Source organism: Crassostrea angulata, chromosome 7 (genome assembly GCF_025612915.1).
Source record: "Crassostrea angulata isolate pt1a10 chromosome 7, ASM2561291v2, whole genome shotgun sequence".
Taxonomy (NCBI): domain Eukaryota; kingdom Metazoa; phylum Mollusca; class Bivalvia; order Ostreida; family Ostreidae; genus Magallana; species Magallana angulata.
Window position 1 is genome coordinate 42,073,590 of NC_069117.1, and position 26,077 is coordinate 42,099,666.

General features: G+C 34.4%; 3 protein-coding genes across 5 annotated transcripts; 2 read left to right on the forward strand and 1 right to left on the reverse strand.

The window, feature by feature from the left end:
• Positions 1-1,231: 1,231 nt before the first annotated feature.
• On the forward strand, positions 1,232-4,919 carry LOC128192454 (uncharacterized). Its single transcript, XM_052865129.1, has 2 exons — positions 1,232-1,465; positions 2,111-4,919. Exons 1-2 carry the CDS (start codon positions 1,401-1,403, stop codon positions 4,701-4,703), a joined length of 2,658 nt encoding a protein of 885 aa, XP_052721089.1. The 5' UTR covers positions 1,232-1,400; the 3' UTR covers positions 4,704-4,919.
• A 1,157-nt stretch (positions 4,920-6,076) lies between these two features.
• LOC128192453 (uncharacterized) lies at positions 6,077-18,969 on the forward strand. Of its 2 annotated transcripts, none has more exons than XM_052865127.1 (23): positions 6,077-6,266; positions 7,100-7,130; positions 7,962-8,078; positions 8,194-8,311; positions 8,391-8,456; positions 8,602-8,667; positions 8,758-8,939; positions 9,277-9,356; positions 9,486-9,559; positions 9,814-9,971; positions 10,507-10,717; positions 10,812-10,933; positions 11,066-11,177; positions 11,441-11,596; positions 11,729-11,773; positions 11,863-12,570; positions 13,084-13,206; positions 13,338-13,455; positions 13,588-13,738; positions 14,198-14,260; positions 14,373-14,445; positions 18,141-18,194; positions 18,729-18,969. In XM_052865127.1, exons 1-23 carry the CDS (start codon positions 6,077-6,079, stop codon positions 18,897-18,899), a joined length of 3,189 nt encoding a protein of 1,062 aa, XP_052721087.1. In that variant the 3' UTR covers positions 18,900-18,969. The 2 variants fall into 2 exon arrangements, with proteins under 2 accessions (XP_052721087.1, XP_052721088.1); XM_052865128.1 differs by having other exon boundaries at positions 9,280-9,356.
• On the reverse strand, positions 18,891-24,295 carry LOC128192455 (ribosomal RNA-processing protein 8-like). 2 transcript variants are annotated; one of them, XM_052865130.1, is made up of 7 exons: positions 24,161-24,295; positions 21,514-21,628; positions 20,068-21,254; positions 19,841-19,970; positions 19,605-19,711; positions 19,212-19,308; positions 18,891-19,086 (listed from the first exon to the last, which is right to left on the reverse strand). In XM_052865130.1, the coding sequence occupies exons 2-7, from the start codon at positions 21,604-21,606 to the stop codon at positions 18,979-18,981; spliced, it is 1,722 nt and encodes a 573-aa protein (XP_052721090.1). In that variant the 5' UTR covers positions 21,607-21,628; positions 24,161-24,295; the 3' UTR covers positions 18,891-18,978. The 2 variants fall into 2 exon arrangements, with proteins under 2 accessions (XP_052721090.1, XP_052721091.1); XM_052865131.1 differs by having other exon boundaries at positions 21,514-21,640; positions 24,161-24,279.
• Between the last annotated feature and the right edge of the window lie 1,782 nt (positions 24,296-26,077).

Below are 26,077 nucleotides of genomic sequence, written 5' to 3' on the forward strand. Positions count from 1 at the left end.
TGCAAGGTCTTCTGAGTGACTTCCAAATGGAGAAAAGATGTCAACATTTTCCATTATAAATCGTCCAAATGTGCTGCATGAATATTTTGGGATCGACAGACTATAGTCCCAATATATAATCGGAAAATCAAACCAGGCAACGTCTAGAGCTCTCTATTCGGATCATATGTATATAGCTACTGGAATAAACAACTGCTTAGTAATGCAAACGTAAACAAAATTGCATTGCTAAAAATACTAGTTTCACAAATTACTAGTTTCACTAATTACCGGGTATTTTAATGTTTAATGTTTACTTTTACAATTGCAAATTACTTGTAATTAAAAACCTAGTAAGTTGTGTTCAAACCCTTTGTATATTATATATACAATAAAATATGTTCAAACCAATGTTTACTGTATTTTAATTTTTAATGTCGTCAGTCCTACGGTTTTTTTTCTTCCATCTCAATGATACTGTGTCATCTGTATGATAAAAGATCGTCTAGAACACCGAAAATTCAATTTAAATGTAAGTATATACATGTACATCATATTTGAAATATAAAAATACTCAAAACACGCATAAAACGCTTGCACTAACTGCGTACGTTACGCTGATATGCCAGCAATACCATATAAGGTGCGTCAGAATACGGAATTGCCCCACAACAAAGTGCATCTACACGCATCAAGGATTTAACACGATTCAATTTGGCCACCAAAATTGTATATTCTGGGGTAATCATTTATGCTGTTCGACTGTACCGGGGTAGAGGGGGGGGGGGTTGGGTTCCAATGGCTATTTCCTGGATGTTTACTATTTATATAAAACAACTTCGTCGGGGAAACTGGACTCCTTGTTCCCCTTTGATCTGTCCGAATAAAAATCAGTATATATAATAGTGAATCATTTATCTTAATACATAAATAAAGGTTTATGCAGTTAGATGACTTTAATATTTGAGATCTGCAATAAATACATATAATGCAATTAAGGTGGAATCCTACACCAAACTTTTATTTTATAGATCATTAAAATATCATTTCTAAAACATGATTTCGTTGTTAAAAAAAGGATATATAGCTCTCAGTTATTTTATACGAATTATTTTTTGTATCTTTAATATAGGAAAGTGGGAAATCTGTTTTGGTTTAGAAATGATACTTAAACAATCCATAAAATAAAAAAAATAAAAAAATTTATGAACAAAGGAACGACAACTCTGGATAAAGAATGCGAATAATCTATTTATAACAAATGACGTTGATAAAATTATAAACATTGCACAACTAACCAGCAATGCATTGAAAAACTATTTAAACAGACCGACACCACTGTCAGATCGACAAAACCGAATCCAAAGGACACAAGGACACATAAAAGCTTGAAGTAAACGGGATCCCTAAAAAAATAAAATATGGTGCAAAAGACAACGAAATGCGGTGTCCATTCCGGGAACACACTGCGTGCTTCTAACAGCAAGTAAGTTTGTTTACAATTGTACAATCTTCGGGGATGGATCAAATATTTTCTTCCTTTATAAAAAAAGAAAGGCAAATATTTTTAAAGACCTGATAATTGGAAAAATTCTTTCTAAAATTCATTCATAAAAATCTTTCAAAGAAATATCAATTGATAAAATAACTTGTATAGTAGCAAAAACCCGCAAGTCCTCTATCTTGGGCTGGAGTAATAAGAATCTCAAATCATAGGCCTGCATATTACGAAAATTTAGTTCAGTTTAATATTCTTTACCTTTTAATTGGGAATATTTCAGCACGAAAGAACTTGATTTGTTTATTACATTTAAAAGGTGCCGGTGGGTTTTAGACCTCTACGTGTAGCCCCCAGTTCTAAGAGATTTAATTAACATACATTGTATATGAATTTTTTAAAATATTGTTTGGAACCCATCCTTTTAAAAAACGAAAATAAATTATATGTTCACATTTATACTATTATTTTATACTCATGAAATACGCGTAATAAACTAATTCCTCTTGTGTAAAGAATTTTTTCAACAGTTAATTAAAACCATATCGTGACATTCTTGCTTACCAAATTTAAAATATTTTCCCAAAAGTTATCGTCCAGCGATCTCTGATTAATCAAACAATATTATTACAGATACACCAAGACATACAGAAAGAATTCCTATCTTGTCCGAACTATCAAGAACTCCGCAAACCTGCGCATTCTACAGGATTTTGGCGTTGCCACTGATGATGTGGTCTACTCTCTAAACAAAAAGGGCCGGTGGGTCCTTCCTAACGTTCTAAAAGAGCACATCCTCCTTAGCGGTTTCAGTGAAGATAGCCCCAATGTTCAACTCACCGAAAGCCACAAAATAAGAAAGCCTGCCAAATGTCTCGGCTACTACGCCTCAAAAGGACCCATCAGAAAGGCAGTGCCATCCAAAAAGAGATACTTCAACATTTCTAGCGTAAAGAATTTGAGTTCACCATCTTTGAAAAATAAGGAGCAGAAAGAGGGGACAGAAGAAGTAAAAGAGTGCGCAGAACCGGAAATCAATGTAGAGGTTTACCATCCAACTCCAATGTCAAGCTCTCTCACCCACAACAGGAAATACATCAAACCGGCCCAACACACCGATTTCCAAATTCAAACAAAGAACAAGAAAACAAAGAGAAGAATTCGTAATGCAAAATTTGATATAGATCTATTTGAAGATGATTTTTGTGAAGAGTATTGGGATGATAATGGTGATGATGTAGAAAAAGAGAATCATTTTTCCCAACGACCACTGACCTTCTTCACCGCAGCTGATATCCTTAAATCAGCAGCAAAGGCAAAGAAGATTTTTGAAAATGGAAAAAGAAAGTGCAGAAACTTGAGCTCCGAGGATATCACACCAAAAGCCAAAATTGTATATGTAGACGAACCCAAAGAAAGCAACCATAAGAAAACACTAGAAACCAAGAGAATTACTCAAACCTCGGAGCAACGTAAAGTGGGATATAGAAAAAAAATGGTCCCAAGAAAGGTTGTTTTATCTACTAAAGAAACTCAGCCTGAATTCTTAAAGTTCGTGTACGGTGACAAGTATATAGAATGCAAAACGTTTCCCCGTACATTCGTGATCAACGTCACAGATGAAGTAAAAGCTGCAATGAAGAAAACCGCCCCTATGAGTTACAAAGCATTTCTGTATGACCTTACCACTCTTCTAATTTTCACATACGATATTTACGCAGGAAATGCAAATACAGAGGAAACATTCGACGTGTATCTCAATGTGAATGTGAAGGCAGATATCATAGAACCATCCACATTGTTCAGTTACATCAGCGGCTCTTTGGAATCCATCATTAATCATGCAATATCCCAGGTCAGAGTCTTTGAAGAAAATCAATTCGAACGGTTAAAGCTATATCCAAATGGAAAAAACGAGGGTGTGCTTAACGTTTTAGATTCTTGTTGGTCTAAAAGTAAATCATCTACTGTGTCGGAAGAAGAATTATTTGAAGAGGCTTTGCAAGAACATGGAGCAATGAGCAAATTTGAGGGAGCAGAATTTGAAGCGCTGCCCTCTGAAGTTTGTTTCATTTGCTTTGAAACGATGAATGAGAATAGATCCGGCATTGCTTTGGATAGTTGTGGACATTGGTTCTGCAGAGACTGTTGGAGAGAGCATCTCCACAAAGATTTCTCCAAGCTTCTCTGCCCAGAGTTTAATTGCGATAAAGAGGTAGATTTCAGCACGATTCTTCAAATTCTAAATATCTCAGAAGTTCGAAAGTATTTGATTCGTAGAAGGGAATCTTTGGTTCAAATTCAACAGAAATATTGTCCAAACGAGAAGTGTGGACGGGTCATATCTACCTTGTTAGCAACAACACACACGAATGCTGCATGCAAATGTGGAATCAAGTTTTGCTCACATTGTTTCAAGTTTCCTCACTGGCCTGCACCATGTGACACTTCTCAGCAATACTGGGGATTGTTGAAGAAGAATGGCATTGACATAACTCCTAACGATTCAGATTACTCAACACAAGTTCCAGAGATTTCGGTCAAAGGAAAGGTCTGTCCTAAATGCAAACGATTTATAGAGAAAGATGGTGGATGTTATACCATGATATGCGTATGTGGTACCATCTTTTGCTGGGGATGCCTAGGCATTTATGGTGAAAACCACGCTGGGAGCGATCTCTGTAACCAATCCACACATGGAGACCTACACTATACTCGTAAAATGCGCATTAAAAATTATGAAGTTGCGCAAAACAAGATGAAAGCGGAATCTGCACTTCTTCAAGCTGCAGTCAATCACCGAACAGAGAGGGCGTTGCCTAAAACAGTAAATATGAATCGGACAATTCACTCATTATGTCAAAAATTTCGGACACTAGGACGGAAATCGATAACAAAGATTGCAGAAATTTTGGCGGACGATAATGCTGAAGAAAAATCACTTTCGTACGTTAAATTTGAACATTTTTTGCGCAGTATGTCGAACTTGTATTTAGAAATGCGCCATCTTGCCGAGTATACTGCAGTGTTTGCGGATCAGAATACCAGGTCCCCAAAACGAATAAATTGTATCCTTGCGCGTATAGAGAGCCTTGCTGCAGAGATTTACGATAAATTGTGCCAGGATACTGATGGCGATGTAGCCTCTCTTGTTTGCGATCTGATGGACATTAAGGACCATTGTATGAAGACAGTGTCTGGCCTTGTCAAATTGGTCACTAAATGAATTAGTTTCGTACAACATGAAAATAACTTAAAAAATATTAACAGTTCTAAGTGTTATCTAACACATTGTTCAAAGTACAAAATTGATTATATCCTGAGATCATACAGTAAAAATAACGTAGTATTTTGTCCATTCGTTGTACTTTTAAGATTTATTTTAAACATATGCCACACAGTATTTATATTTCAAATAAAGATGTTCTAGAAAAGGATAAGATTTTCTTTTTCTTCAATCAGGTACTACAATTACTTAAATTTCAACTGATCAAAATTACAAGTTACATCATCCCTCCCCTTAACACACACACATGCACAAAAGCGAAATCCAACAAGGAAAAAGTCAAGAAAAATACAATAAAATCAACTTTAAAACACACAAAACGCCGATTTCCTGCCTTGTAAAATTATGAGATATGAAGTGATAAATGAATAGTATTACGTATGTGTACATGGGTATTTATAACTCTTCTGATCTTGCTTTGCCTAAGTAGTTAGTAATCAATCCTTTTTTAGATAGTGTTAAACTTAATTTTAAAATACCATGGTTACTTGCATATTACGAGACAACTATTTTCCAATGGAGAAAAATATATTAATAGGTGTCTCAAATATTTGTAATAAACAACACATTTCCCTAAGATAATTAACGTAGGTAAAACTACATGTAAAACACAATTATCTTTAAGGAATTATCCTTTACGAAAAATAAAATAAAATTTCGTGGGAACCGCTAGATGATAAAGTGGCGGATTTAGATGTAAGTGGGGCGCACCCGAGCATCCCCCCCACCCGTATTGTCAAAATAAAATTAAATCACATTCTATCTGCCTAAGAAAAATGCACATCATAATTATTAGTTTTCTGGAAACTCGCGGGATTTCTTTACAATATATTGATTTTAACGGTGTTTTATGAAAGAACACGTTTTCTCAATGGTATAACATATAGAAAACCCATTTTAATCCCGCTGCCCGCGTCCCTTCAAATGTGACCAGAGGCGTGTTCAACAGAGCGAGCGCTCACGATCGCTCGCCAAAATTTGTGTTGCAGGTATTGGGAATTTTGGCGAGCGCTCGCGAGCGCTTGCACTGTTGAACTCGCCTCTGGACTCTGCTTTCAGCAGAGCCCGGCTAAAAAAATTAAATTTGAAAGATTTCAATGATAGAAATTGGTCATCACAATTACACTGAAAGAGAGCATTTTTGAAGAGATGTATTATTAGGTAGGCTTAATTTTATTATTATTATTTTTTTATCTGGACTGAATAACATTTGTCTAGTCTAATTATATTAATTACTTGGTCCGGGATTATAATGCGTATCCCATTTTCTTTCTATTTCTATCTAAACGTTTTGATGACCATGACAAAACAAGATGGCTGCCACCATGGAGGAAAACCCACATGATGCAAGAAATCGCCAATTTTATTCCCTCCCCGAGGAACCTGTTGCATCTGAATTTGCCGAAGATAGCACAGAATCAAAGGAATCCCTTTTAAGTTATATTCGAAATAATGTTATTGGAAAAGACAAGATTTTTAGCGGACCATTTGGATTACGAAAAGGTTGCCAGCCACTGAACAAGTTGTTATCATTGATTATATTGCTTTATTATGCTTCATCATACATCTCACATGTCATGTAGCAGCGATAAATAGCATTGATTCCTAATAACTCTAAGGTCTGTCCCAGGGTTTTAATTCAATAACTTATTTTCTTATGAAGTACGCATACTTTTCAGCATAGAACAGTTGAAATTGTCATTAGAGGAAAAAACTTTAAAGTACTTTGATGCATGTCAGACAATGTCCCCTCTTTTTAGTTGTTTACCCAGAGAAATTGAACAAGAATAAAAATATATTCTAACAGTCTTTACAACGGGTGTGTGAGTGTAGCTTTATTAGTCAAAGTAATTGATTAGATTAAAGTTGCCAATTCACAGGAAAGGTGTCGTTGCAAATACCGTGGTACATCATAACATGTTTATTGATGACACAGTAACTTTGGGAATTTAGACAGTATGGCTCATTTGTTTTTAACTATCTTCATCATGACATATAAATACAAAATATTTGAACGAATTGTTTATTTACGGAATTCAATGACATATAAAATAAATTTGGTAAAGTCAGATATATGCATTTAGTGCGTTAGCCCTTTAGCTTGATCTATCAGCATGATCAGTAGAGTGCTGGACTGGCATGCCAGACGATCCGGGATCAAACCCCAACAGAGGCAAAAAGTGTCTCTGTTACATATTAAGTACCATTATATGATTTAAGTCAAACATGTTTTGTCATGAGATTATAACAGAAGTAATTTATTTTTTATTCTTGCAAGTTGATACATCTACTGACTAGTAATTTGTTAAATATTGATGTTGATTTCTTTTCTTCAGTTACTTATACAGACTACATTGCATCTGGAAGGTAAAAAATCTTGTTCTATTTAGATTGCTTATTGTCCCCCGCCGCAACGCAGAGCAGGGACATAGAAATGCCGGGCGTGTGTCCGTGGGTCTGTGCGTCCGTGTGTCCGTCCGTCAGACTTTTTTGTAAGGGCTCTCATGCCTACAAATTTTGACGGATTTTCATTAAATTTATACCAAATGTTTATACCACTATTACCTTGGTCAACTTCGAAAATCAGCATTAGTCGATACTTTTTGTTGGCGTTATGGGACTTTGACCACAATAATGACTCCGTTTTATCCAAAAATTGACCTCGTAAGCGCTCTCATGCCTACAAATTTTGACAGATTTTCATTAAATTTGTACCAAATGTTTATACCACTAATACTTTGGTCAAGTTCGAAAATCAGCATTGGTCGATAATTTTTGTTGGAGTTATGGGACTTTGACCACAATAATGACTACATTTTATCCAAAAATTGACCTTGTAAGCGCTCTCATGCCTACAAATTTTGACGGATTTTCATTAAATTTATACCAAATGTTTATACCACTAATACTTTGGTCAAGTTCCTAAATCAGCCTTGGTCGATAGACTCGATACTAGTATACTGCTTGACCGGCGGGGGACCCAGGAATTCTATTCTTGTTAATCATAGTTGTAGTAATGAAAATCTCATCAATATTAGCTTCTAATATTTTCCTGAAATACTTTTTGTGTTTGGATTTAAAAAAAATATTTTCAGTACTGTAATAACAAATGAATAGAATGCATGAAATATTGAGATATTTTAGACAGAATTACTGGTAGTAAATACCTACAAAGTTTTTGTTTTGTTTCTTTTGAAGAGCTCTGAAATTCATTGAAGATTACATCCAAAATGAAGTATTGCCAGATTATGGAAACACACACACCACTACCAGCTTAACTTCTCTGCAGACAACACTGTACAGGGTTGAAGCAAGGTATGTTTCCATGATGAAAGCCCCAAAGTCCTTTTTGTATTTTTAGTTGTCATGGCTTTCAATGAAAGTTTAAAATCAGTTTACTGGTATTTTGTCTGTTTTGTTATTAATTTAGGGATATTGTTCGGAACTCTGTTCATGCTAGTGAACATGACTCTGTGATATTCTGTGGAAGTGGTACTACAGCAGCTGTTCATAAACTCATTCACGCACTAAATCTGGAGAGGCCACCGGTAAGTTTACTAGACTCTAAGTAGTAAAGATCCCTTAATTTTGTTTAGTAATGATAATTATTGTTTATTTTGTCTACAGGTAGTATTTGTTGGGCCTTATGAACACCACTCAAGCTTTCTCCCATGGATAAGCATAAATGCAGTAGTATGTATTTTAAAAATAACAAGGTTCAGTTAATTTTGTTGGGTAAAAAAATCATGTACATATATAATTACGCTTTGCAACATGTAAATTGGACTCAACAGCATATATTGTTTTATCTAAATAATCTTTGATAAAATAATTTCAGATTGTAAGAATTCAAGAAGAAAAGGGAGGCAGCATAAATATTACAGACCTTGAGAGTAAATTACAGGTATCATTATTGTAAACTTGTTAGTAACAGCTAGTGGTTTGTATTGTACATGCTAGTAATTTTCATCAGTTCTGGATTTTATTTACCTAGCACTGGCAGTCATCTGGTCATCCTTTAATTGGGTGTTTTTGCGCTGCCTCTAACGTCACTGGCAGTATAGTGGATGTCAACTCCATCACCGTTTGTCTTCACAAGCATGGAGCGCTCTCTTTCTGGGATTATGCTACAGCTGCTCCTTACGTCAAAATTGACATGAATCCAGTGTTGACAAGGTAGAGGAAGTGTACAGATTTCAAATAATTTTGAGGATGGCATAGGCTACAGTTACATGTAGCTCCCTGAATAATACATGTATATTGATGCACTCTATGCGAACATTATACAAAAACAGCTGATATTTACTTTTTACATGTGAATTGCCTATCTGTATCCACAAACCTGGAAACTGTAGACATAATACCAAGTGTAGCAAGAAGCATCCTTCATATATCTTTTATGTCCATGTAACATATTAAGTACATCATTGTATTAATTATTGTGCATATCCAGTTCTGTTGGAATCCTAATATTGTTTCCCATAAAATAAACTTGTGTGAATGTGTTTATTAGCAGCGAGGACCAGCCATATGTATACAAGGATGCCATTTTTATGTCAGCACACAAGTTTGTTGGAGGAGTCCAAACTCCAGGTAGAATTAAAAGAGCGGAATTTACCAACAAATACAATAAGCCTGGTAGATGCCCAAACTGATATTTTTATATTTATACAATATTGTGGGAAAGAGACAGATTTTCAGTCATTTCTTAATCTTCACAAGGTATCCTGGTGGCAAAGAAAAAGCTTTTCAAGAATAAAATACCAGACAACTGTGGAGGAGGGACTGTATTTTATGTAAGAGATTTATTGTCACATTGTGCATGCAATGAAGTGATACACAACAAACTGAACATATAATATTTTTAAAACCGAAATAAAGAGGAATAACATTACTATTAATTATTTTATTTATGGGTACAGTGTAAGAGACGAATGTAGATGAATTGCAAAGTATCTACTGTCCATGTTCATAATTGTATAAAATCACTAGCTGTATTAGAAAGGATGTGGAGTTCATTGTTTTGATATGCATCATGGTTTTTTCACAGGTACGAAGAGAGAACTACAGGTTTCTACAAGAGCCAGAGTTTCGTGAGGAGGGAGGGACACCTGCCATTGTAGAGTCTGTCAGGGCAGGGCTAGTGTTCCAGCTTAAAAATGCAGTATCTCCTCAAACAATCATGGAGAAAGAGGAGCAGCTTCGCAGGTAGAGCATCATTATGGTTTCTGAGCTTTGCTTCCCTCTACATGTTTTTTTCCACAAGTAAATTCACAAACAAAGGCTTTGTAAACAATACACAATAACACTTCCATGTTCTTTAGTAGTTTTCTCAATGTGATGAGGTGGACTGGGGCAAAACGGTTCCCAGGCCACCTGTAACAGTGTGATAGATACCTCAACCCATAGGCAATACTACCAGTATACCAGTAGATACCAGGAAAATAAAGACCATTAAACTGGTAGTTTTATTGCTCATGAAAACACTTGAGTCTTCTTGTAGCAATGTAAGTTTACCATGTGTATTGTCCATTGTATTCACCCCCCCCCCCCCCCCCCCACCCCCAACAAAAATGATAATACCGGTAATGGGAAAAAGATTTTAAAAAATGGATTAAATGACATTGTCTTCAAGATGCCATTTGCCAAGATGACTGATGATTCTGGTTTCCCATTCAAAATGCTCTTATATGTTTTTATCTTGCACTACATTGAAGTTTTCTTTCCTCAAATTCATTTTTAGTATGGCTGTAGAGGCCTTCAAAGACTGTGACAACCTGGTACTACTGGGTAATGCTGGAAACAAGAACAACAGCCTCCCTGTGTTCTCCTTCCTGATTTACAATCCTCAGGCAGGGAGGTTCCTCCACCACAACTTTGTGGCCAGTCTGCTGAACGACCTGTACGGGATCCAGGCCAGAGGGGGTTGTGCCTGTGCTGGCCCCTACGCCATGGTTTGTCCCGCTTTATTTGGCTTCAGTATCATCAGTCTTGTCTTTCTCTCAAACTTTTTTCAGGTTATGAAATGACCATAAATTGACATTGCAGGATTTATTGGGGTTAGATGAAGCAACTTCAGCTGAAATAGAAAACCTGCTAGCAGAGGATGATAGGCTGGATAGAACACACTTACGGCGATACCGAGAGTATTCACACAGAGAAATCATTAGGTTCTTCTAACAATTTTTTTTCTTCATGTAAATACAGTTAAGAGAGCTAACTTATTGTAAATGTGTTGATTGTATGTATGCATCATATGTTACGTACATCATGGGTATTTTAATATATTTGATTCTCTATAGACCAGGCTTTGTTAGAATTAATCTCCCCTACTTCATGGATGAAGAGACAGCTCAGTTTGTTTTAGAGGCTGTTAAAGCTGTAGCAAAAGAAGGATGGAAACTACTACCACAGGTCTGATTTTTGTCAAATTATGGATCAAAGATTTTAACTCATCATTAATTAGATATTAGATAAACATTCTGTTCAAAATTCTTGCAATTTGAAAGTTTAGAGGGAACTGTCTATGCCTTACATTTATTTATTGACAATTTACATGAAATACCATGCATTTGCCATTAGTGATATAAATGAATAAATAAATTTCAGGAGTGTTCTAATGCTACAAATTTAGTTGATTTAAGATGTACATGTACATGTATTTATATTTTTTACAGTACATGTTTAATCCTGAGACTGGGGAGTGGAGACAGAAAGATTTCCAAGTTTTCAAAGACAGGAAGTGGCTGGGTCACATTTCTTACAAATCAGGAGAGATGTCTTACAAAGTGCCTCCCCCAGTTGTCAAGGGACCTTTACCCACGGACTACAATGTAAGTATCTCTTGGTGCATAACCACATGTTGTATTGTTGGGATAATGATTGAAATACATTTTTTTCTTGTATTATTGAAATCTAATTTTGTCACATTAGGTTGTCAATAAATGGCATTTGTTTTTTTATAGGATTGCCTAGAGAAGTCCAGAGAACTTTTCAAACAAGCTGCAAAGGTTTGTGAAATATTTCTCTATAATTTAATCGGACACAGCTAATTCTGATTTCCATGATGTGACGCACATTTATTCATTGATATTTTCAGACCTGCGGGTATCAGCTACCAGATCATACCAACATGTTTGATGATAAAGCCAAGAAGTACCGCTGGTTCCTGTTACCCAGTGAAGCGGCGGACATTTTGTCTGGACACAATGTACCGAACTTCTCCTCCCAGCTTCCATTCTGTCCGCCTGCCCTCCGAGAGACAGCAAATTTACCTCCCTTTGCATTGGAGGTGACAAAGAATAATGGAGTTGTTTATACTCCTGTAACATTGAATCTATCTGAGACAAAAAGACATACCAATTTCTCAGAGAAACTAGTTCAGAACTTAGAAAAAGTACAGTGCAACTCTAACTGTTCAGAAATTAAAGCTGATGGCTGTGATAGTGCCTGCAATGTGAATTCAAGTGAAGGAAAAAGTAGCTCTGATTCTAAACAGAGAGGAGAAAGTAAAATCTGTGATGACAATTCTAAAGCAACTTCAAATTCAACATGTCCTCTTGTGTGTGCTACAAGGAAAAGAGATCTACAGGACAAAACTGTTGAAAGCCCTTCTCCAAAAGCTGCTTGCTCAAACTCAAAACAGATGAAAAGTGAAACGATAACTAAACAACAATTGTTGGACAATAATGTTGGAGGAGAAAAATCTGTCAATGGTGAACAGAATTCAAAGCCTGTACAAGCAAAGAAATCCACAGCAAGTAAATGGTTCTCTCCTCCAAAGGCAATCTTTACAAAATTCCTCAAGGTAAAAATATGATACCGGTACATGTACCTGATTTATGAATATTATATGAACATGTACATGTAGAAATGAATGTGTATATACATTTATCTGTACCATCTTGCATTAGATTCATACATGTACATGTACCAAAATTTATAATGCATTGACATGTATAATAAATGTATTTGTACTTGTATCAAGTTAACACACAATACACTTTATGGTGATTTCATATGAAGATCTTAATATACATGCACAGGAGCTGGAGTAAAACTAAATGCATGGAATCATTAACCAGTACACAAACATGTTAATGTGGGGTTCCAATTTTGGTTTGTTGTCCAAAAAGCATGTGATGAAAATTGTAGATGGGGATGCACTATTATACATACATGTACCTTTCAATTGCATATTAATCAACTCTGATCAGAGATTCTTGATAAAATGTGTATAGATATTAACCATGTGAATATAAATAAATGGATTAGGAATCTGTTGATGGATTTTGACCTTAAATTTATGTTTAATGAACAGGGTTTAGAAGACTACAGCATGCTGAGGGAGGGAGACCGGGTGATGGTGTGTCTGTCCGGGGGGAAGGACTCTCTGTCTCTGCTACACACCATCAGACAGTACCAGTTCTACTGTAAAGCCAAGGTATGGAGTGTTCATATATCATTTAAACAGCACCCTTACTGAGACTTTAAAGTTGAGGAAGTGTCTGTTGTATGCAGTTTGAAACTTTACTCCTCAGTCTCTCATTGTTGCTTGTTGTAATTCTACGACAGGGACTGAAGTTTGAGTTTGGGGCTGTAACAGTGGACCCCCAGACCCCGTCCTATGACCCCAGCCCTCTGAAGCAGTACCTGGCCAGTCTCGGTGTTCCTTACTTCTATGAGTCACAGTGTGAGTATTACAGCAGTATATTTTAAAAGGAATTAGAAATCACAAAGACAAAGTGCTATAAACAGTCAAACTGCAAAGTTGTCCATTAATTTTAGTGCCTTGGAAATTAAACTGATATTTTTTTCATTTTAGGTATCATGGATCAGGCCCAGAGTCTCGAGAACTGTGCGTCCATCTGCAGCTTTTGTAGTCGAATGAAGCGGGGCAGAATTTACGCATGTGCCAGGAAAAATGGATACAATGTTCTTGCTCTGGGGCAGCACCTAGACGACTTGTGTGAAAGGTATCAGAAGAGAATTCTCGTAGGAATCATTCTTAAGAATATTTTATATCCATTTGTGAGTAAAAATACCAGTAATTTCTCAGAAATAAAAAACATCAAGTATTGATGATTCAGGCCAATTTCAATGTTAATGGACATGTTCTTTGTCAAATTATCACCTAGTATTAAACACTACTGTGGTTTCATCAATATTCGTTGAAAACCAATTTTCGTGGATTTTGTTAAATTCATCTACGAAATTAAATGTTCATCGAAGTGCAATTTCTACTATATTGTATTAATAGGGTCATTGGTAATGAATTTACGTGTCTTTGAAAGTGTGATTTTCATTTTATCCACGAAAATTGATACACTTGAATATTAATGAAACCACAGTATGTGGTTATGAAATACTCATAAAATCGTTCTTTGTTGACATTAATTGACATGTACTATATGGTTTGTTTTTCATCCTTTTAGTTTCCTAATGTCATTTTTCCACAATGGAATCCTCAGGACCATGAAGGCTCACTATGATGTAGAGTAAGCATTCAGTGAAAATTTAAGAATTTATTGTGACATGTTTATGAATCTAAAATATTATTGAAATTTACACATGGAAATTTTTTCAACCAATATCTGAATTTTCTTGCAGAGAGGGAGATTTAAGAGTGATAAGACCTTTCGTGTATGTCAGAGAAAAAGATTTGAGACTTTTTGCTGAAAAGGTATTTCTCAAACATCACTAAGCTACATTTATTAAAAGCAACATTCTCCCTGAAGAAAAATAAATCCCTTGGAAACCATTTTTAGCTCACCGAGACGAAGTCAGGGGGAGCTTATGCTATACCGTCGGCGTCGGTGTGGGCGTCGGCGTCCGGACCTGGTTAAAGTTTTTGTTGCATGTCCTGTATCTAAGCTATTACTTGTCCTATCTTCACCAAACTTGCATGGATGATGCATCTGGACCTACTTATGGACTTGAAAGACTAGGATGCTGAATCTGAGTCCTAAATTTCAGATGCTAGAGGAGGTTTAGGTTGTTGGACCAGGTTAAAGTTTTTGTTGCAGGTGCCCTTTGATAGCAATATCTAAGTTACTGCAGGTCCGTACTTCACCAAACTTGCATGGATGGTGTGTCTTATGATACTGATGCACCAGACAGGCTTGAATGCTGAATCTGAGTCCTAAATTTCAGATGCTAGAGGAGGTTAAGGTTGTTGGACCAGGTTAAAGTTTTTGTTGCAGGTGCCCTTTGATAGCAATATCTAAGTTACTGCAGGGCCATACTTCACCAAACTTGCATGGATGGTGTGTCTTATGATACTGATGCACCAGACAGGCTTGAATGCTGAATCTGAGCTATAGGTTTCGGATGCTGGAGGAGGTTAAGGTTTTTGAAGCAGGTTAAAGTTTTTGTTGCAGGTGCCCTTTGATAGCAATATCTAAGTTACTGCTGGTCCGTACTTCACCAAACTTGCATGGATGGTGTGTCTTATGATACTGATGCACCAGGCAGGCTTGGGTGCTGAATCTGAGCTATAGGTTACAGATGCTGAAGGAGGTTAAGGTTTTTAGAGCTGGTTAAAGTTTTTGTTGCAGGTGCCCTCTGATGATGATATCTTAGTTACTACTGGTCCTAACTTCACCAGACTTCTATGGATGGTGCATCTTATGATACTGATGCACCAGACAGGCTTGAATGCTGAATCTGAGCCATAGGTTTCGGATGCTGGAGGAGGTTAAGGTTTTTAGAGCTGGTTAAAGTTTTTGAAACAGGTGCCCTCTGATGATTATATCTTAGTTATTGCTTGTCCTAACTTCACCAGACTTCCATGGATGGTGCGTCTTATGATACTGATGCACCTGACAGGCTTGAATGCTGAGTCTGAGCCATAGGTTTCAGATGCTGGATATGGTTAAGTTTTTTGGAACACGTCACATGTTTAATAGATGATAGTACTATTTCAAACTTGCATAGTTGACTAAACTGTAGTATGAATGAATCACAGAGGAAGCTTCAGATGCAGAGCTTGATCTCATTTATCAAGGATGCTAAAAAATATATCTTAGTTATTACAGGTCCTAACTTCACCAAACTTGAATGGATGGTGTGTCTTATGATACAGATGCACCTGACAGGCATGGATGCTGAATCTGAGCCATAGGTTGTGGATGCTGGAGCAGGTTAAGTTTTAATTGCTAGTGCCCTCTGATGATGATATCTTAGTTATTACTGGTCTGAACTTCACCAAACTTGCATGGAGATGCGTCTTATGTATACTGATGCACCTGACAGGCTTGAATGCTGAATCTGAGCCATAGGTTTCGGATGCTGGATGAGGTTTAGATTTTTTTGAACAGGTCACATGATTTATAGATGATAGCTTGCATAGTTGATTTAATTATATTATAAATGAAACGCAGAGGTTGCTTCAGATGTAGAGCCTGATCTCCATTATCAAGGATGTTAAAGAAATCTCCTACCTCACTTAAACCTGCTTGATAGAAAGATGAGGTTGTTGTTAAATGATATAACACGATTCCTATGATAAAGTATTGTATGATATGAAACACTTTTGTTTAATATGATACAATATAATATCATATGTTATATTGTAAAAAGTTATATGATATGATATGATATTGTATCAATTTTTTTGATATTTTATGATTTGATAGTGTATCATGATATTGTTTTGTATAGTATTGTATATTATGATACAATATTATATTGTATCATATGATATTGTATAATATGATATTGGTTTCTGTAATTTACAATTATATCACACTGAACTGTATTATATGATATTGTAATATTATATATTATCGTATCATACGATATTGTATAATATGATATTGGTTTATATGATATATTATTGTATCATATGATACAATATGTATGTATAATATTTTACTTTATCACATAATATTGTATCATTTGATATGATACATTGTTATACTTTCATGTTAAATACTGAAATCTGATTGGTTAAGACGCAGTTAATAATATTTACTATTACCCTCAGCGTTAGCAACGCACTTGGCAACGGGTAACATTATATAAATAGTGCCTGTTTGGGAGGGTAACAGTTGAAATTGACACCCCGAGAAAACCATTGTCAACCGACGCGAAGCGGAGGTTGACAATGGTTTTCGAGGGGTGTCAATTTCAACTGTTATCCTCCCAAACAGGCACTATTTATTTTGTTATACTGAATGTCTTTTTTAAAATTTTTAAGAAAATTTCACTGCTTTTATATAGGAATAACGTGAATTCTACAGCGAACCGTACGCGCATAATTTTCGCGCATGTAACATTTTTTAATGTTACCCGTTGCCAAGTGCGTTGCTAACGCTGAGGGTAATAGTAAATATTATTAACTGCGTCTTAACCAATCAGATTTCAGTATTTAACATGAAAGTATAACAATAAAAAATGTTACATGCGCGAAAATTATGCGCGTACGGTTCGCTGTAGAATTCACGTTATTCCTATATAAAAGCAGTAAAATTTTCTTAAAAATTTTAAAAAAGACATTCAGTATAACAAAATAAATAGTGCCTGTTTGGGAGGATAACAGTTGAAATTGACACCCCTCGAAAACCATTGTCAACCTCCGCTTCGCGTCGGTTGACAATGGTTTTCTCGGGGTGTCAATTTCAACTGTTACCCTCCCAAACAGGCACTATTTATATAATGTTATATCAAATTATATTGTATCATATGATACAATATCATATTATGTATCAAATATTATACAATATCATACAATACAATATATCATACTATATTATACAATATAATATCATATGTTTCAATGTTATAATGTATTATATAATATGATATTGTATCATATAATACAATATTGTATTATATATAATAATGTTGTATTATGTGATCAAATACAATAAGGTTTAACACAATACAATGTCATTTCATATTTACAATATCATCTTTGTTTATTACAGTATTTTATTGTATTATATGATATATATTGTAAGTATGATAGGATGCAATATTTAATTTTATATTATTATATTGATTAATATATGAACATATGATTATCATACAATTTTTTAACAGATGATATATGATTTTGTGTCAAAACAGAATTCATGAATACCCAAGATCATAAAGTATGATTTTCATATAATATGATAAAGGTGATCTCATAGGGGTGATGCCTCGTCTCGGTGAGCTTTGTAATCTGTGATTACCTATGTTTTAATAAGAGAAAATATTCTTTATATTTTTATCATAACTGTACATTTTTTATTGCTTATTGTATGGTGATGTATTAGATTTCAACCTTCTGCAACCTTAACTAAACAAAGTGTACCAAATAAGCCTATTATGTACCGACAATACATGTAAGTATACCTAATACATGTACTAATAACTTTTTCTCCATTGTAGAATAAACTGCCAGTAATAGCAGAAAATTGTCCTGCATGCTTTGAAGCACCAAAGGTAACATGACAGTTTAATTTTCAATTCTAACAAAACATTTCAAAACTAAATAATTTTCGTTAGTCTCTATAATCATCTATATACTTATAAGTATATACAATATCAATATTATGTGCCACACACACAGTGGTTCATGCCAAGATAAAACTGCCCTCTCTTCCTATGGGGTAATTTTTTAATGTTAAAATAAAGTGCTTAAAAGGTACAAGACAAGGCCATCTCAAACTACGTAATACATGTTGCATATTAATTTTTTATTCTCAAACTCGCAAGCTTGAAATGTACAACCCAGACACAATTTGACTGTGACCTCATTAAATGTTCTCATTGTTAACCACTAAGGAAAATTTCAATCTTGTATAGTTAAAAAGATAGAGCCAAATGAAGATTTTTGTTGTGGACAAAACTAGAAATAGATGGAGCAAAATCTTTGGGACAAACATTACTTTCAAAGTATTTACAAATGTCACTTCAATGTGTGTACATATGTAAAAATAATTTCATATAATTATGAATGACTTTTGACCTTTACAGGAGAGGCACAGAACAAAACAGTTACTTGCTGCTCAAGAGATTCTTTTCCCCAATTTGTACAATAGCATGATGGCAGCCATGAAACCCATCATGGCCATTAATAAAACAGGCGTTCGAATCGGCGACATTTTGAACACCAAAGATGAAGAGACAGATGATATGGACATTTAAATTTTCCTGTATATTTATTGCATAGACATAAAAATCAGATATTGTATAAATAAATTGTTGATTTGGAAAATTTCACATTCTATCTTTTTTTGTACACACAAGGGTCAAGGGTTAACACGGGAGCTTTGGCTTTTGGTTTTCCTGTTTTCTTGAAAGTGAATATGTAGAACATTTTGTTTGACGTGTCCTGAAAAAGAAGAAAAATATAATACAATGTAACGGTAATGGCGAACTAGATTACTTGTACTTATCCTTGAAATGTGAACTTCACTTTGACCATGAGAATTGATGCCCATGAAGCTGTAACTGTACCTTTGACACTTGGTGGAATCCAAACTGTTCGACTTTTAACAGAAACTGAGGGAGACTATGGAACCTACTGGCAACCTCTGCAATTTTTAGCTGCCCACTGAAATTATACACGTCAATGAGAATTACTGGTTCGGGTACTACTATCATCTCATTTGTTTACATACATGTATACAATCAATGAATTTCAAATGAAAATAGTGCACACATTAATTTCACATTAATGAAAAGATTTTAATTTTAATATTTACTGGTACAGTTTATGAAATATAAAATTATGATTCTCATTTTATGTATGCTTTTTTCATGTGTCGGAGACAGTGTAAATGAGACAAATGCCTCTCGATACTTCATAAACTTGCATCAAAATATGGAAAATGTATCAGTGTGTCTCACCCAGTTTTGAGAACTCTGTGAGCCTCTGTCAAGTAATCTGCCAGATTTGTACCCATCAGTGAAAGACAGAACACGGCCACATCTACACTCCCATTCCCCAGTGGTATCTAAAATGCAAACAATCAATATACCAGGTACACTACATATTCCTTTATTTTTTCATCTTTTTTTCAATCTTGGTTTTGCATTGCCCTTACAAATAACATGGTATGTTCATGAACTTGTTGAAAACTTACATGTGCCATGTCACATGCGGTTACATGGTCATTCAGGGCAACCAAGTCAAAGGAGTGGACTTTATGTGGAACATTTCTGGCAATTTTTGCATCTCCACATCCAAAGTCGGCCACTACTTTATTACCAGGTCTGAAAAGTAAAACGATACATTCACATGACCCACATCTTTCTGTGCCCAAAATTTATCTATGAAAACCTTTCACTTTTACAAAAGATTTCGACTTACAATTGCTGAATGTCCTTGATGAACAAATCAACTGGATTTGCCGGCCATTTGTTGACCTGGGTCTGGAAGCCTTGATGGTAGACCTGGAACGCCTCCTCATCCTCCTCAAACATTTCCTGCGCCTCCTGACCAGTCTGGGTGTATAGCTGCTCATTGATATAGCGGAACCGGGCAGAATTCAACTGTTCCATCAACCTCTCCTTCAGGGAAAGAGACTTTGAAGGAGCTTTCTCAAGATCAGCCTCTTCATCTACCTTTATTTCTTTTCGTTTCTTCTTTTTCTTTCTGGCTTCTTCTACCTTGATCTCTTCTTCAAATTCATTTTCTTTCTGGTTTTTTGTTTTCTTTCTGGCTTTTTCCATATCATCCTCCTCGTTTATCTTCATTTCTTTGCGTTTTTTATTTTTTCTGGAGTCAGTTCTCTTTTCTATGGAACTGTCGGTTTTAGATTCCGATGCTGATGCCAACATCCTGGACAATATTGCAGGGTTAAATGTCGGTTTTCTTACCTTTCCATTTAAGTTCTTATTTGAGTCAGTTTTGGGTGTAATTTTAAATTTAACATCTAATGTTTCTGCACTGTTTGTATCAGCTGTCATAGTTTTGTTTTTCTTTCTTTTCTTTTTACTTACTTTTGACAAATTCTTACTAATTAAATCACTATTTTCTCCATTTTTATCCATCTTTATGCTTACACCTGAACGACTTGCTTCATCATTTGACACCGTCTTCATGAAATGTATACTCTTTTTGCCATCTGGTTTTGAACCATCTGTATTTGAACTAGAAAGTTTCCCCAGTGCCTCTTTCGCTGGTTCCCTAATCCCAGTGGTTTTTTCTTTTATCTCCCTCCTCTGGAGATTTTTACCCCCAGGTTGTCTTGTCACACAATTCTCCGATTTGAATTTATTTTTGCATTTTGTGTTTTTTTTCTTTTTTTTACTCTGATGTGCGTTTATTTTGGAATCACTTTCCTTGTTTTCGGGTTTTTGTTCCGAATTTTCACTTTGAACACTGATTTTCTTTCTCTTTGAATTGTCGTCACTGCTCACCGATTCAATTTTCCTTTTTTTTGCCTTCTTCTTGGCCTTTTGGTTTTCTATTTTTATATCTGTGAATTCTTCATGACTGCCAGCTAATCCTCCACTTCCTTTCTTCTCCTTGACTTTCTTTTTCTTTTCTTTTTTCTACAATAAAAACTGGAAGATTTTCAATCCTTCCAAATATTTATGGTTTTTATGCATTGATAAATACAGGTTTAATATACTGTATCAATATTCATGTACCGTATATATGAAGCAGCAAGATATTTTTAAAAAATGAACTAAACTACATTTACAATTACAAAAGAGAATGAGGGAATATAAATGCACAGATCGTATGTTTACAGTATCTATGATTGGCATTTCAAACATCACTATGGACAAGTTAGAGCTTATTACATACTGAATTGGTAGGAATGAAACTTCTGCTAAAAAGACTTCGGTTCAGACTATCCGTCTCTTCACTTATATCCCATGATTCAGACTCGAAGTCCATAGCGACTTTTCTTTACGATGACCTGGAAAGAAATCTAGTCAAAATATACACACTTGACACTAGCCCCAACAATTGTTTAAATCCATTTCCATGTAGATGAATAACTTCTGGACTACCAATAATTGATTACTGACTTGCTGAAAAAAATTTTAAACTTTTATTTATAACCTTTAATGCCTGTTATATATTGTTGTCACTATGATCAACTTTTAATCGATGATCAGTTGGAATGCTTCAAAGGTTGTCAATTTATGATAATCGATTAGAGATTTTATAATAAATTGTAATATTTTTATTACATTAACACTATCCCTATCTTTTTCTTTATTACGGTACTGTATACAGTGTTATTTTCGGTTCGTGTTATTTTCACCCTTCTTGCAAACAGTTTCACCCGTCTTGAATTCGGCCAAACATAGGTTTGTTTAAAGAGAAATAACTTAAGACTTTGGCATTTGCCCAGTCTTAAATTCACCCGCTGACAACAAGGGTGAAAGGGGCGAAAATAAGTCAGGGGCGAATATTTCCCTGTATACAGTATTCTGTATTAAGTTTAATGAAATGAAAACTGTTACAAACAGGGTTTTTATACATCAATCTCAAAAGAAAAGTAACATTTTAATTGATAACAATACAGGATATGCCTTATAAGATTTAAAAAGTTTGTGCAAATAGCACTTATATACTTCAAACTAAACAATTATAATAGCATTAAATTTAGTGCCCTATTTTAATGAATTTGATACAATTCATAAATGACTCAATTATTGGCCAATTATCAGTTGGTAATAGACAACCGAATCTGTCGATTAATCGTTTACAATTTTTTTCAATCGATTTGACATTACTGCTATTACGTGTCAGAATTGCAACGACACAAACAACAATTTACTGTATTAAAATTTTGAACAATTCAGTGTCATTTTTAATAAAAAGAAATCATCTGTTTTCTTTTTTTCAAAAGGTATGCATTAAATAGCTACTCAAGTTATACTGGTATAATGTTATCTGATTTATGTTGGTACATATATCTCTATCCTCTAGAATTCATTCCTCCTCTGCCTCCCCCCCCATTCATCCTTCAATCTTTTTTTTGTTTGATAAGTTTGTGACTTGTGACTGTTCCTGTACTGTATGTGAAATGGAAAGCATGCCTTAGCTAGATTTTCTTTGACCTTGAGAAAATAATACCAGTACATCAAAAATGTACCAGTAATTCTTTGCAAAATCTTTCAGGTTTCAAATGACTTAGCCAGCAGAATACCAGGACATCATTAACAACAGCAAATCAATATTTACTTAATTAATTACTTATTATATTCACTTTACTATTTAGTTTGCTACCCATTACATAACAGTTCTTTTGTAAATTAATACTAGAATGATGAATCTCCAGTGGCAGCAGCTCATCATTCATGTTAAGTGCCAGTTATCTTACTTTTATTACAACATGAGCTGAATAATATCATTTATTATTCCTTTCCATGTAAAACAAATACATCAACACTATCAAATACACTCTCATGAAATTATTTATTTTTGTGACCAAATCTAACAAAATCAACTTTAATGTCAACTTCTTTTTGCTTGTGACACTTGAATGTATTTTTGACATCAAATTCAAATTGTCCAAGAAAATCAATCTTCAGTCCCCAATCCTGAGCTTTTTTCTTCAAATGTTCCCGAGTAGAAGACTTATGAAAAGAATAAACAGCATTTGTTGACATCATTAAACCAGTCCTCACAAATTCCATGTCAATGCCTTTATTCTTCTTTGTTCCAAATGGAGGATTCATTATAACAATATCAAATTTCTTGGACAAAAGTTTTTCTGATGTGTCGTCCGAGTTGGGACAAATATTTACAATATCCTGTTGAAGTAGGTCCACGTTAAATATCTCAAAATCCTCCAAATTTTTTTGACAGACTTCCAAAGCCTCTTCATCAACATCGATTCCCAGGACATAAGAAGCTCCCAGCATCACACAGCCTATGCTCAAAACCCCACAGCCACAACCAAGGTCCAGAACAGAACAACCATCTATGTCTCCAAACTTTGTTTGAATCTCGTGAAGCATAATTGCTGCAATATGAGGTGTAGTTGGATATTGCTCCAACAAAATCTTTGGGTTTTCAAAAACGTCAACACTCTCCAAATAGCCCTGAAGCTTTTTTAATTTCATTTTTGAAATGGCCATTGTCAAGCAATGAAAACACGAGTGCCCAAATAAAAATCTGAAAAGAGATGAATTTGTGTCCTCACCTTTGCTCTGACATTACCAGTGAATTATATAGGCAATGACTTCAAAACAATAATGCACAAAGCTGTTTTTTGTACGTTGTAAAGGATTTAGGTGGATAAATGAAACAATTGTGTCTATTAACTACAATGATTTAAAAAAAAAAACCGTATGAATATACATGTGTACATACTGGTAGTGGTACACCATGCTACACGTGTTAAAGAATCATTTTTTTGCATTTTTTTAAAAATCCAATACTATATTCTTGGTTTCGATGAAACATTCAATTTAAACAATCAGTATAAGTTTACCTTCAGAATAGCGGTTCTGTGAATTGCACTTATGTACACTGCAATCCCTCGATAAGTATATGATATCATTAAATTGATTAAAGCATTGTCGACTTCATGGACGTCGCCATTTTATTTAGGTAAAAGTAAAACCAAGGACGGGTCATGTCTCGGAAATCGGTACATCAAATATTACCGAAATGACAGGATTTACTGGTATGAGAATGCTGGAGAAAACTTACCCTGGAGAAAACGTACCCAATTCCTAGGGTACGTTTTCTCCAAGAGAAAACGTACCCTGTAAAATTATTTTAAAAAAAAATTGTAATAAATATTGGGACGTACTAAAGACCTGAAATACTAATGACCTGAAAGACCTGAAAGACCTGAAATTTTATATAAATGATACTTTTCTAAGATTTTTATCAAATAAAATTACTTGTGGGGGTTTAAATCATATTTCCAGGTATAATTTTGTTTAAAAAATATCATAATGACCAGTTATTCATGCAGAAATATGAAAGACCTGAGAATTTGAATTGACCTGAAATTTTCAAATGACCTGAAATTTTAAATGATTGATACATTTCTATGTTCTGTGTCAATATTAATGTCTTTTTGTAAGTTTTTATCCTATTTCCAGGTATATAAGTGTTAAAATATATCATACTGATCAATTATTTATGCAGGAGTACGAAAGACCTGAAAATTTGAATTGACCTGAAAATTTGAGCTGACCTGAAATTATATATAATTGAAACATTTCTAAGTTCTGTGTCAGTTTTAATGTCTATTTGTGAGTTTTTAATCATATTTCCAGGTATATAAGTGTTAAAATATATCATACTGATCAATTATTTACGCAGGAATACGAAAGACCTGAAAATCTGGGCTGACCTGAAATTATATATAATTGACACATTTCTATATGTTCTTTATCAGTTTAAATGTTTATTTGTGAGTTTTTATTATATTTCCAGGTATATAAGTGTTAAAATATATTATTTACACAGGAAAATGAAAAACCTGAATATTTGAATTGACCTGAAAATTTGGGCTGACCTGAAATTTTGTGATGGTGTAGTTGTGTAGGTCATCTAACAGCCCATGTTTCGGTTTGATATATTTTGACACATATATACCTGGAAATATGATAAAAACTCAACAATAGACATTGAAATTGACACAGAACATAGAAATGTATCAATCATTTAAAATTTCAGGTCATTTGAAAATTTCAGGTCAATTCAAATTTTCAGGTCTTTCACATTTCTGCTTGAATAACTGATCATTATGATATTTTTTAAACAAAATTATACCTGGAAATATGATTTAAACCCCCACAAAGTAATTTCATTTGACCAAAATCTTATAAAAGTATCATCTATATCAATTATATAAAATTTCAGGTCATTTGAAATTTTCAGGTCAATTCAAATTTTCAGGTCTTTCATATTTCTGCTTGAATAACTGATCATTATGATATTTTTTAAACAAAATTATACCTGGAAATATGATTTAAACCCCCACAAAATAATTTCATTTGACTAAAATCTTATAAAAGTATCATTTATATAAAATTTCAGGTCTTTCAGGTCATTAGTATTTCAGGTCTTTAGTATGTTCCATAAATATTCTGGGATGCAATAAATTATATTATATACAATAAACATTTGTATCATTTGTTTTTATATACATAATCACGTACATTAATTAATTTTTTTATTTTTTTTTTTGGGGGGGGGGGGGGGGTGTTGGTGTTGTGTTTGTTTTGTGTGGTTTTTTTTTTGGGGGGGGGGGGGTCGTCTGTTTTTAAGTGTTATCGCTAAAAATGTTGTAAAATAATGTATATAGCCATTAACCTCATCGTTTAATTACAATGATCTTTGATGGATTATTTTGAACAAGCCTAATTTAAAATGCAAAACACTTCTAAAT

Bases quoted from the DNA above. Each gene is read 5' to 3' on its own strand.
- LOC128192454 (XM_052865129.1), top strand. From the start codon at position 1,401: ATGGTGCAAAAGACAACGAAATGCGGTGTCCATTCCGGGAACACACTG. The intron at 1,466-2,110 runs GTAAGTTTGTTT...ATATTATTACAG, and splicing joins CTGCGTGCTTCTAACAGCAA to ATACACCAAGACATACAGAA.
- LOC128192455 (XM_052865130.1), bottom strand. From the start codon at position 21,606: ATGGACTTCGAGTCTGAATCATGGGATATAAGTGAAGAGACGGATAGT. The intron at 19,971-20,067 runs GTAAGTCGAAAT...TTTACTTTTCAG, and splicing joins ATCAAGGACATTCAGCAATT to ACCTGGTAATAAAGTAGTGG. The intron at 19,712-19,840 runs GTAAGTTTTCAA...TTTGCATTTTAG, and splicing joins CCGCATGTGACATGGCACAT to ATACCACTGGGGAATGGGAG.
- LOC128192453 (XM_052865127.1), top strand. From the start codon at position 6,077: ATGGCTGCCACCATGGAGGAAAACCCACATGATGCAAGAAATCGCCAA. The intron at 9,357-9,485 runs GTAGAATTAAAA...AATCTTCACAAG, and splicing joins TGGAGGAGTCCAAACTCCAG to GTATCCTGGTGGCAAAGAAA. The intron at 10,718-10,811 runs GTTTGTCCCGCT...TTGACATTGCAG, and splicing joins GTGCTGGCCCCTACGCCATG to GATTTATTGGGGTTAGATGA.